At 41.2% G+C, this 12,779-nt stretch overlaps 1 protein-coding gene across 4 annotated transcripts in view; it reads left to right on the top strand.

The window, feature by feature from the left end:
* Positions 1 to 12,779, top strand: part of si:dkey-192p21.6 (uncharacterized protein LOC565246 homolog) — a 45,702-nt gene that overhangs the window by 28,341 nt on the left and 4,582 nt on the right. For all 4 annotated transcript variants that reach the window (XM_029669853.1, XM_029669855.1, XM_029669856.1 and 1 more), the window contains 5 exons: positions 2,033 to 2,145; positions 2,361 to 2,482; positions 3,880 to 4,003; positions 4,213 to 4,299; positions 5,112 to 5,189. In XM_029669853.1, the coding sequence (XP_029525713.1) occupies positions 2,033 to 2,145; positions 2,361 to 2,482; positions 3,880 to 4,003; positions 4,213 to 4,299; positions 5,112 to 5,189 (524 nt within the window). The remainder of the gene's footprint in view (positions 1 to 2,032; positions 2,146 to 2,360; positions 2,483 to 3,879; positions 4,004 to 4,212; positions 4,300 to 5,111; positions 5,190 to 12,779) is intronic.

Raw genomic sequence — 12,779 nt, forward strand, 5'->3', positions numbered from 1 at the left:
TAAAGCCCCTGTTGGATTATGATTATGAAGTCTGACAGCATAGGGTAGCGGGCAGCGGCTGGCTGCCAGAGACATGACAGGGTTAAATGAGGAAAGCTGTCGGGACAATGTGGAGTTATTACTGTCCACGAGGGTCAGAACGGGCGCCCTTCACACATTAGCTAACCCTGGCGCTAATGGACTTTCCTGGGTGGATGTCTCTGTAACCGGGTTAAAAAATATCTATTGTTATTGCTCGCAGTGGGGAACACAGCATCAGGGGACATTTAACAAAAAAAGGATTTGAGCAAAAACAACCAGTGTTGCTGTAATGGACATTTTCAACAGATAGTGTTACATGGTACCAGCTGTAGACTGTAGATGCCATGTAGTGTAAAACCTCTCATAACAAGATCATGAGTTTTACCATCCAGCACTGTAGACAGTGTTGTTTTGCCGCTGTCTCTCTCCACCCTCCCCATGATGCCCTTGTCATGTCTAACCCTGGGTTTTATCTAATAAGGAAATGGAGGTGCTTCGATTCGTTCAATATGCATACTGCTCTTGTGGTCACATGAACACCTTTGATGTGTTTTTACCCATTCAAAATGACCAGCCGCTGGTTAAAATGGAAGGGTTAGCTTTACTGCCGATATACAGGTTGGTTTTAGTTTTTGGAGCGCAAGTCAGCTTTAGCTGTTATGAGGTGATTGCATGTACACTAATAGCCTAACTTATTGCGGGGATTGGATACATTTCCTGTATTCAACTTTGATTCAAGTACCACTCCATAAAATGTCCTTCCATTTGATTCTTCATCACTATGCTTTATTTGATTCAGGAACCCATTTATTTCCACTTTGCAATGTAATTCGCCACTTCCAACCGGAAAAATTCTCTGAGTTTTAGAATTTTCATCTTTAACAAGCTTATACTCAGAGTATATTGAGGGCTCATTTGAGGGCTCCTGAGTGGCGCAGCGGTCTAAGTCACTGCATCTCAGTGCTAGAGGCGTCCATCCTGACCCTGGTTCGATTCCAGGCTGTATCACAACCGGCCGTGATTGGGAGTCCCAATTCCTTTTTCCCATATTATAATATACTTTTCCCATCTCAACTTCTACCATGGTTATGCATAAGCATTTCACATTTCTTCTGTAAGAAACATTTCAATCTACCCTTATCCATATAGGCCAATTCCCACAAGTGAAACGGGTTAATACTGATGCATGACTCATAAAGACCATGCAGTAGCCATAATGATTAACTTCAAAGTAACTTTTGTGGATGTTTCATGCTTGCATATTGAACTTGATAATGATGAGTGTTGTGAGAGATAGCAGAGACAAGAGACCAATCTCATAGGAGTGTAACCTATGGACTTAACAAACATGTTATTAGTCACCCAAAGCACTTCCTCTTTTCCTGTGGAAAAATACATTTCCGCTTCTTATTTGATTTGTCCAGATCAATGATTGGGATTATATATTTTTGGAATGATCTTTGTGCCACAAAGAGATTTTCTATTAACTAATGTGGAGATTACCATCAATATCTGAACTGAAGGCCATTCATGTCCTCCCCAATTTGCCTGGGCCTGGAGAAAACTGGGAATCTTTGATGAGCCTTCCACCTCCCGGACACGCACCTCAACATCCGAAGACACCCATTTCCACCCATATCCTCCCTCATGGAACAGAATTATTGTGGTCGCCCAGCTGTCAATGGTTGATACTATTCCTTTCCTGTGCAAATAGTAGCTTAAGTCATCAGAAATAGTTATGCACCGTTTCAAGAATGTCTGTATTTCATTTTGTTATTGCGTCAATGCTCAGTGTATAGCCTATAACTCCAGTGTAAAAGTATAACTCCAGACAGTTGGAGCTTTTGTACTGTACATGTATTTGTTGCAGTTCTTGTTGCAGGCTTATGAGGATATGACAAAGTCACAGCCCAGAATATAGCCATTTCTCTGTGTTGGCGACACTGGCTGTATTACAGTGTTCTGGTCAATGATCACAGGTCTGTGTGAAGAGTCATTCTCTGTGTTACAGTATCTTGGTCTTGGCTGAGAATCCCTGGAGTCCTCCAGCGTCTGGGATTCACCTACTTCATACTGTCTCTGATGCAGACTTTCTGTGGCATGAGAGAGATCCCACTGAGCAGGGTGAGACTCTGACTTTGTCAAGTTCGTTTTCATCAGTAATTACACTCTGGAAAGCAAACGTATAAGACCATAGAAGGTGTAGGTGGTTGCTACGCGCAGGTTTTTGCATTATGTAACACTTGGCAAGCTAGGGTGCTATTCCCTAAAATACCATCCTGCCGACTACGCCAAGTTTAATGTGGCAATTACATGAATTTTGCCTGGTCTAACTGTAGGGTCGCTGGTGGGACCCTGTCCAGGATGTGGTCTTGTATTGGCCAGAGTGGATCTTCATTATTCTCCTGGAGACATTATGGCTGTGTCTCACCTTTCTATTGCCTGTGCCTAACTGTCCCACGTAAGTCAAATGCCTGAATACACACACTAAAAAGGTTTTTCAGTTTATCATGTGATTATCATTATAAAGACCTTGATAGATTATCACTATGTGATGTACCAAATCCAATAAACAATTATCTCTACAATATACAGTAACTACATTATGGTGTCCAGATTATGACAAAGTCACACATCCATGGGATTTGGATGGGTGACTGTCCTAATATGGAGACCTTATAAATAATTTTTAAGCCAAGGAGTGATGACAATGAATACAATTATTTTCGATATTTATATGTGCTATGGTGATGTGATATTTGGACCAGTAAACTGGGGTGATGCTGTGGCTGTGGTTGTGTCTGTGGCTTTAACTGGGCAGGTGTTAGTGTGCACTGTGCAGCATGTGTTGTGCTAGCTAGCTGGTGTTATAAGTCACTGTGATTTAAGGGTCTGTGGTTGTTGCTTCAGAGGGGATAATTAGCCAATCTCAGTCTGTCATGTACATTTAGACCAAGGCAGAGGATCCATCTTCCTCACTCTCCTTCCTCCCTGTCTCTGTCCTCTCTGTGCTCCACTTCTATTCCTCCTTTTCAGTTTTTCTGTGCTCCTCTCTCCTCTGTGCTTGACCCTGCCTGGCATTGTTGTGCCTCCCAAGGCAGCTGAGCATGTTTGACTAAATGTGGATTATGAAAACCATTTTTACTATTGTCCTTGTCTTTCTCATCAACATACACTGTATAATATGTGTGTTGTGATTAGATGTACAGTACCAGTCAAATGTCTGGACACACTAAGGTTTTTATTTTATTTTTATTTTTTACTATTTTCTACATTGTAGAATAATAGTGAAGACATCAAAACTATGAAATAACACATGGAATCATGTAGTAACCCAAAAAGTGTTAAACAAATTCTTCAACGTAGCGACCTTTTTCCTTTATGACAGCTTTGCAAACTCTTGGCATTCTCTCAACCAGCTTCACTTGGAATGCTTTTCCATCAGTCTTGAAGGAGTTCCCACAAATGCTGAGCACTTGTTAGCTGCTTTTCCTTCACTCTGTGGTCCAACTCATCCAAAACCATCTCCATTGGGTTGAGGTCAGGTGATTGTGGAGGTCAGGTCATCTGATGCAGCACTCCATCACTCTCCTTCTTGGTCAAATAGCCCTTACACAGCCTAGAGGTGTGTTTTGGGTCATTGTCCTGGTGAAAAACAAATCATAGTCCCCCTAAGTGCAAACCAGATGGGATGGCGGTTTGTTGCAGAATGCTGTGGTAGTTTTGATGTCTTCACTATTGTTCTACAATGTAGAAAATAGTAAAAATAAATAAAAGCCCTTCAATGAGTAGGTGTGTCTAAACTTTTGACTTGTACTATAGATGTAGAAGTCTGATCTAGGATTTTGTTTCCAAAAGAGGTTATTTAGGGGCAGGTGGGATTGGGGATAATGGCCTTTATCCCAACTGTACTGGGGGAGCAGCTGGGTACATTGACAAGTGGTTATTGGGAGATAACATCTACCATTGGCCAACATGCAAGGTAAGGAGTATTACAGTTTTCTCTCTTCTATTTTTTATATAATATTTCAGATTTGAACACTTTTTAGGTCAGCAAATGATAAGAAGATCAACTTAACGTAGGGAATCTAATGGCAAGCACATTGTTACAAAACAAATACAAAAAATGTTTTACATTAACCTGCTCCATGGGAAATGGCTTGTTAGTTCTTCTCATGTTGTGTTTTTCAGGCAATGTATCGTACTACCCAGCCCTTTGACCCAGAGGGGGTTCTGGGTACTATCAACTCCATTGTAATGGGATTCATGGGGATGCAAGTAAGCAGTCCTCAAGTTTTTGACCCAATATTTTTGTACCGTTTTTACCAGATATGTACCTCAGTCGTAACTTTTAAAAAAGGCCAAAGGTTTAAGGCCCTCTTACGCATGTGTTTTCACAATATTTCAAAACTTGAATAACAAAGGTCATGTATGGATATTTCATTCCTTTTTTCATTTGTCTTTAAAAAAAAAAAGATTTGTCCCTGCATCATAACACTAAGGTTGAATCAGTAGTCTACTAAAATGGAGGTTGTCTCAGGGACATTTTCCCGCCTCATGTCTGCACAGCTGCTCTCCGTTATTGACACAGAATGTCGTCCGAAGGTGAGGACGGAGTTTGGGGGTCTTTAGGGTGGGAGCCTTTGAAACAACTCTTGCACTTTGATGGCGACAACGTCGTGTTAAACCGTTTTCGCAGTGGGAAGTTGCCATGCGAAAGCAGCCGCATAGCGCAATTCCCTGTGGGCGGTTAGCGCTGAGCCCTTCAGTCAGCGAGTCTTAGACGACACGCCAGGTGTCCACTCCCCTCGCCTGTGTTTGCCCATGCTAATGTCCTCAGCTGAGACATATTCATCATCACCAAATTAATCAGAGAGCGCCAGTGACTTACATGCCACATCTGGCACCAAAGGGATATGAGAAATATGACCGCCATACCAGAGGCACACAACAACCACATCCACTTTATGGGCCAATTTAGTTAACCGACTACATCTAACCTGTTTAAAGGATTTTCTCCCTCAAAGTATCAGTAATGATTAAATTACCTGTATTCCTAGCCTGCTTATCAGTGTCCTTTATTTCCACAGGCGGGAAAAATTCTCATTTTTTACAGGAAAAAGGATATCAGCGTCCTCTCCCGATTCCTAGTATGGGCCATCCTCCTGGTATGTACTGTAAAGACTCCCACATCTGTTTAGAAATATTACTGGCATGTCTTAGTCTCTTTCTGCATTACTTTGGGATAAGTCAACACCACAGGCCACGATATATGTAATAATTTCCTTTCAAATAAAAATACCAAAGACCAAACAAGACTAAAACAAATGCCTCTCCCTTGCAGTCTATTGGTGGTTATATGTTAGTTTATAAGGGAAGCCACATGACGATGTGGCACTATAAAGAAATGTAAGTCATTTGGCGTTTCACTTTTTAGTCACTAGTTAGTCGTAACAGCTCATTAGCAGTCTGTCTGTAGTAGGTATGAGATCTCTGTGTATGTTAAAACAACACAACCATGTCTGTTTCTGGGCAGACACAAGTATCTTCTGTCCCAGGGGATAGTCTCTGTCTCTCATTGCTTGTGTGTCTCTCATTGCTTGTGTGTCTCTCAAGTGTGAATTCAGAATTTACGAATCCTGGATATTAGTTACATTAAGCACCGACATCATGGCAAAGAGCTCATGTTCTCCTCTCTGTTTACTACGCTCTGTTGAAGTGTATGGTTGTACCCTACCCTGAGATTCAATTTACATTAGCAGATCCTGGTTTTATGCGACAGTATAAACCAGTATTCCTCACTACTGGTACTCAACAACTTTTGTCCCAGTCTAACCATAATATTGTCAGCTAACATCTGATTAGAAAAATCTACCAGTCATCAAAAACCAAAATAAGCTGGATCCATTGTTTGAGTGCTGAGCTGGAACAAACGCCTCTACGCTTCGGTCCTCCAGGACCAGAAGTGAAGTACACCGGTGATATTGATGTAAAGATTAGTCATTATGAAACCATTGTGATTCTTACATACATTGACGGGTAATGTTACTGTTTTGGTGGGATAGTGTTGTGTGTGGGTGGTCTCAAAATAAGAAAGGGATACAAGCTGGCCACTATTTCATTTGAGGGGGGGACTTTATCCCGTGGGGGAAACGGTAAGTGTTATGTGAAATGTCGACCACTCTTTTCATCTGTTTGACCCTCCACTCAAACGAGATCCCATGTAGTGATTTTCCGTTTAGCCTAATCATATGGACTATGTTAATTATGTCAAGAATGGGGGGGGGGGGACAATGCATGATGCAGAGCTGGCAGAGTTACATGGCCTTGGCTGTAGTTAGAGGTTCCATGTTATGGTGGAAGGGAAGGGATCTTGAGTTCCAGGACCCGGTGACCAGGGGTGGTGATGGAGAGGTTTTAGCTGGATCAGAAACCCTTTGAAGTCTCAACAGGGCAAGGAAAAACAAGGAACCAAACAGACTCCGGATGGGAATATCTTGAGGCCGCTATAAACACTGTAAAATGGAGGAGGCTATTTGCCTGGTTTTAGAGTTTTATTAAGTCTTATTATAAGTATTCAAATTAGCATAGGTTGGATTTTCCATTATATCATAAATGAATTATCCTTTGATGTAGATAATTATATTTGATTTCGTAGATTATGTTAATATGAAGCAATTATTTCGATAATTATTGAGAACAAAACAGACCCCAATTTCAGGTACAATCATGCCTTTTTAAAGCAGATTGTATAATGGGACTCAGATGCACCACCCTATAAAAAGGGGAATGTATTTGTGTGTTCTGTGAAGCAGTTCAACATCATCAGAGGCCCCATCAGAGGCATTTAAATGTTATCTTCAACTCCTATGACAAATCTGTCCATTATGTTTCTTGGGTTGAATCTTATTGACTGTTATTATAGGGCGAGTAGCTTGGGGAGCCAAAATAAATTAGATCCATGTTGTACCTCCCAGAGGCGCAGGGTGATAAAGTAAGCCACCTTCGTGTAAAAACATTACCGGCCAATGTTTGCTCTATTTTGATATTTCTGTCGTACAATTTACCAGTTAGCACTAGCAGCCATAACAATATTACAATACTCTGTACTGTATGTTATCGTTATGTTGGAGGTGTCCTATAGAATAGGCAGATATATAATATGTTGTCTTCAAAAAATGTTTGCAGAAATAGTGATTCAAATAAGACACTGCCAATGGCAGTTGGAAGCACAGCATCGATCTGTTTTCTCATGTCAAAGAAGCTGAGGGCTTGTTCAGTAGAGGTGTCTTTTCTGACCTTTTTCTCTGGGTATCTCTGAGACGCAAACATGCTACAAACAAAGTAAGGAATTATTTCGAAATAATATTTAAAAAATTGAAAATTAACAAACGTACAGAAAGATCAGTGCGAAGGCCAAATTAAAGAGGAAGACCTTTTTTGAGGCTATTAAATCTTTTCAGTCTGGAAAAAGCCCAGGGCTTGATGGCATACCAGTAGAGGTATATCAAGCCTTTTTTGAAATACTAAAAGCTCCATTGTTAGATTGTTTTAACTACTCCTATAGAAATGGTAGTCTGTTAGGTACTCAGCAGGAAGGTCTGATTTCTCTATTATTAAAATAAGACCCAGATGGTAAATATAAAGACCCAGTCTATCTCAAAAACTGGAGGCCCCTTACACTTCAATGTTGTGATGCAAAAATACTACCAAAATGCATAGCACTCAGAATTAAAAAGGTTTTTAGGAGGTATTGTTCATCCTGATCAGACAGGTTTTTTTTACATGGATAATATACAACAACTACTAGAAATAATAGAACATCATGAAACATCTAAAAAGCCAGGCCTGGTATTTATAGCAGATTTTGAAAAGGCATTTGATGAAGTAATACTGTATTTGATTTATAAATGCCTGGATTTTTTCAATTTCGGTGATTCTCTTGTAAAATGGGTAAAAAAAAATAATGTATAGCAACCCCAGGTGCAAAATAGTAAATAACGGCTCTGAGAGTTTTGAATTGTCAAGAGGAGTTAAACAAGGGTGTCTGCTGTCACCATATCTATTCATTATGGCCATTGAAATGCTAGCTATTAAAATCAGATCCAATAACAACATTATAGGATTAGAAATCAAAAGGTGTCCATGTATGCCGATGACTCAAGTTTTATATTAAGTCCACAAGCTAGATCACTGCAACGTCTCATTGAAGATCTAGATAACATTTCTGTACTCTGTGGACTAAAACCTAATTATGGGTGTACAATATTACGTATTGGATCTTTTAAAAAATACTACTTTTACATTACCCTGCAGTTTACCTATAAAATGGGCTGATGGTGAAGTAGACATACTTGGTATTCATATCACAAAATATATAAACAAGCTCTCCACAATTAATTTCAATAGAAAAACTATTTCGCTTTATCTGGGACGCTAAACCAGACAAAATAAAGCGTGCATATCTATATAATGAATATGAATTGGGTGGGTTGAGATTATTAAATATAAAAGCACTAAACCTCTCTCTAAAAGCTTCACTTATTCAAAAGTTGTACTTGAACCGTAAATGGTTCTCAAGTAGATTACTAAGAAAAGCCCATCCATTGTTTAAAAATGACCTTTTTGCCTTTGTGCAGATTGCCATGTTTCATTTTCGATGAATTGAAAAGTATCTCTCTTTTTCAAACAGGCATTGCAGAGCTGGCTACAATTTAAATTTCACCCTCCTGAAAATATAGAACAAATATTACAACAAATATTATGGCTGATGTTTGAAAAGGGTATTTGTTCTTAAATTATATTGTAAATTGGAATGGTAGAGTTATCAGAATTGTACGGAAAGGTCTGCTCAATCCAAGAGTACAACCAATTGATTACGGCATTACCCCCAAAAATGGAGGAGGCAAGTGGCTGCTGGAGGAGGTAGGGAACTGGTCTGTCTGCCCAATATAAAGGATCAACACTGGCGGATAAAAATAAAAATAGGAAAGTATACCAGTTTCATTTGAGGACCAGGATGTTGACAACTGTGCCATACCGATTGCAAAATAGTTGGGAAGAGATTTATTTATTTTTTTGTCCTGATTCCATGGTACAGGGTGTATTAGTTGATATATAAAACAACGCAAGATTCAAGACTTCGTGCTTTTCAGCTAAAATTATTATATCGAATTCTTGCCACCAACAACATTTTGAATATTTGGGGCATAGAATCATCGAAGCTCTGCAGATCTTGCTGTGAGTAAACAGAATCAACAGACCATTTATTTTGGTATTGCCCTCAGGTAGCCTGTTTCTGGTCTCAGGTTCAGGAATGGCTGAAAATGCATAGCATTGATCTAAAATTGACCCAAGAAATAGTACTGTTAGGAGATCTGGAGAGATCAGGTCAGTCAATTACTAATATACTAATACTCTTAGTAAAAGTATTTATCTTCAACTTGCAATCTGTGGATTCTATTAGATTAGATAAATTGAAATAGCACGTTAAACATCACAGCATAGTTGAAAGATATTTGTTGCATAGAAATCCGAAGAGGGTGGCCAGCAGAGATAGGTGGGATGGGCTGAGGGAAGCTGAGGGTTGGGATGTGGAATTGGAGACTAGTTGGAGTGGACTTCCTGTGCGGGAGATAGAATAATGGTTTTTGCATTGTTGTTTGCTGTTTTCTTCTGTCTTTTTTCTCTTTAGTTCATTCTCTTGGTTGTTGGTGCATTGGGGAGTTCTTGGGGGTGGAGAATGGAATTAATAGTATTTTTTATTTTTATTCTTGGGGTGGGGGGGGGCTGTGGGAGGGGTCTTGAATGGTTGAGTGACAGCTATTGGGGAACTGTGGGGGGGATCTTGGAGGGTTCGGGTTCATGTTTTTTGGCCTGGTGGGAGATCTGTCAATGTGCCCTTCAGCAGGGCATTGACCCTGGATGCTTCTGTGTGTCACTCTGAATGGAAGTCTGTTGGGTGACTGGTATGGTGTAGTTGTTGAATGGAAGTCTGTTGGGTGACTGGTGTGATGTAGTTGTTGGGTGACTGGTATGGTGTAGTTGTTGGGTGACTGGTATGGTGTAGTTGTTGGGTGACTGGTGTGATGTAGTTGTTGGGTGACTGGTATGGTGTAGTTGTTGGGTGACTGGTATGGTGTAGTTGTTGGTACTGGGTGTAGTTGTTGGGTGACTGGTAGTTGTTGGGGTGTAGTTGTTGGGTGACTGGTATGGTGTAGTTGTTGGGTGACTGGTAGTTGTTGGGTGACTGTAGTTGTTGGGTGACTGGTATGGTGTAGTTGTTGAATGGAAGTCTGTTGGGTGACTGGTATGGTGTAGTTGTTGGGTGACTGGTATGGTGTAGTTGTTGAATGGAAGTCTGTTGGGTGACTGGTGTGATGTAGTTGTTGGGTGACTGGTATGGTGTAGTTGTTGGGTGACTGGTATGGTGTAGTTGTTGGGTGACTGGTATGGTGTAGTTGTTGGGTGACTGGTATGGTGTAGTTGTTGGGTGACTGGTATGGTGTAGTTGTTGAATGGAAGTCTGTTGGGTGACTGGTATGGTGTAGTTGTTGGGTGACTGGTATGGTGTAGTTGTTGAATGGAAGTCTGTTGGGTGACTGGTGTGATGTAGTTGTTGGGTGACTGGTATGGTGTAGTTGTTGAATGGAAGTCTGTTGGGTGACTGGTGTGATGTAGTTGTTGGGTGACTGGTATGGTGTAGTTGTTGGGTGACTGGTATGGTGTAGTTGTTGGGTGACTGGTATGGTGTAGTTGTTGGGTGACTGGTATGGTGTAGTTGTTGGGTGACTGGTATGGTGTAGTTGTTGGGTGACTGGTATGGTGTAGTTGTTGAATGGAAGTCTGTTGGGTGACTGGTATGGTGTAGTTGTTGGGTGACTGGTATGGTGTAGTTGTTGAATGGAAGTCTGTTGGGTGACTGGGTAGTTGTTGGGTGACTGGTATGGTGTAGTTGTTGGGTGACTGGTATGGTGTAGTTGTTGGGTGACTGGTATGGTGTAGTTGTTGGGTGACTGGTATGGTGTAGTTGTTGGGTGACTGGTATGGTGTAGTTGTTGAATGGAAGTCTGTTGGGTGACTGGTATGGTGTAGTTGTTGGGTGACTGGTATGGTGTAGTTGTTGAATGGAAGTCTGTTGGGTGACTGGTGTGATGTAGTTGTTGGGTGACTGGTATGGTGTAGTTGTTGAATGGAAGTCTGTTGGGTGACTGGTGTGATGTAGTTGTTGGGTGACTGGTATGGTGTAGTTGTTGGGTGACTGGTATGGTGTAGTTGTTGGGTGACTGGTGGTGTAGTTGTTGGGTGACTGGTATGGTGTAGTTGTTGGGTGACTGGTATGGTGTAGTTGTTGGGTGACTGGTATGGTGTAGTTGTTGGGTGACTGGTATGGTGTAGTTGTTGGGTGACTGGTATGGTGTAGTTGTTGGGTGACTGGTATGGTGTAGTTGTTGGGTGACTGGTATGGTGTAGTTGTTGGGTGACTGGTGGGTGTAGTTGTTGGGTGACTGGTATGGTGTAGTTGTTGGGTGACTGGTATGGTGTAGTTGTTGGGTGACTGGTGTGGTGTAGTTGTTGGGTGACTGGTATGGTGTAGTTGTTGGGTGACTGGTATGGTGTAGTTGTTGGGTGACTGGTATGGTGTAGTTGTTGGGTGACTGGTATGGTGTAGTTGTTGGGTGACTGGTATGGTGTAGTTGTTGGGTGACTGGTGTGGTGTAGTTGTTGGGTGACTGGTATGGTGTAGTTGTTGGGTGACTGGTATGGTGTAGTTGTTGGGTGACTGGTATGGTGTAGTTGTTGGGTGACTGGTATGGTGTAGTTGTTGGGTGACTGGTATGGTGTAGTTGTTGGGTGACTGGTATGGTGTAGTTGTTGGGTGACTGGTATGGTGTAGTTGTTGGGTGACTGGTATGGTGTAGTTGTTGGGTGACTGGTATGGTGTAGTTGTTGGGTGACTAGTTGTTGGGTGACTGGTATGGTGTAGTTGTTGGGTGACTGGTATGGTGTAGTTGTTGGGTGACTGGTATGGTGTAGTTGTTGGGTGACTGGTATGGTGTAGTTGTTGGGTGGTGACTGTAGTTGTTGGGTGACTGGTATGGTGTAGTTGTTGGGTGACTGGTATGGTGTAGTTGTTGGGTGACTGGTATGGTGTAGTTGTTGGGTGACTGGTATGGTGTAGTTGTTGAGCGGTTTCACTGCAAGTATATTATACGTTTTGGATATTCAATTAAAAATGTAAAATTAAATAAAAAGTCATTGCATTTTGGTTTTGGGTTGATGATTCACTTTTTATTGGAATTCTAGCCCATTTGACTTACAGTCACATGGAACAGTGTTACGTGTCTTTCCCCACATGGATGGTGAAAAGAGTCAGACTGATTGACCAGCTCTTATTATTTACTTGTCTGATAAGATGTGACCTTCTAGGAGAGGTAAAGCTGTACTTCAGCAGCTTCTTGTATCAGAAATATGCTCTTGACATTGGTAGTAAAGCCCTTCCTGGTAAGGAGCTAATTGATACAGCCAGCCAACAACAGATACTCAAAGACCAGAGGCAGTTTTCTACACAGAATTCACTTCAGGCAGACCAGGGACAGTATTATACACAGATAACACAGTTGGCGGGCGAAACATTACGTTTTAACCTTAAAGTGAAATAAACTCCTGTGTTTTTCTTTTTTGAGCGAGTATTTTGCTTATTCTTTCTGATACACAGATTGAGTTACAGACAGACAGTTCACCGCTAGGAGGGACAT

Source organism: Oncorhynchus nerka, linkage group LG10, assembly GCF_034236695.1.
Source record: "Oncorhynchus nerka isolate Pitt River linkage group LG10, Oner_Uvic_2.0, whole genome shotgun sequence".
Lineage (NCBI taxonomy): Eukaryota > Metazoa > Chordata > Actinopteri > Salmoniformes > Salmonidae > Oncorhynchus > Oncorhynchus nerka.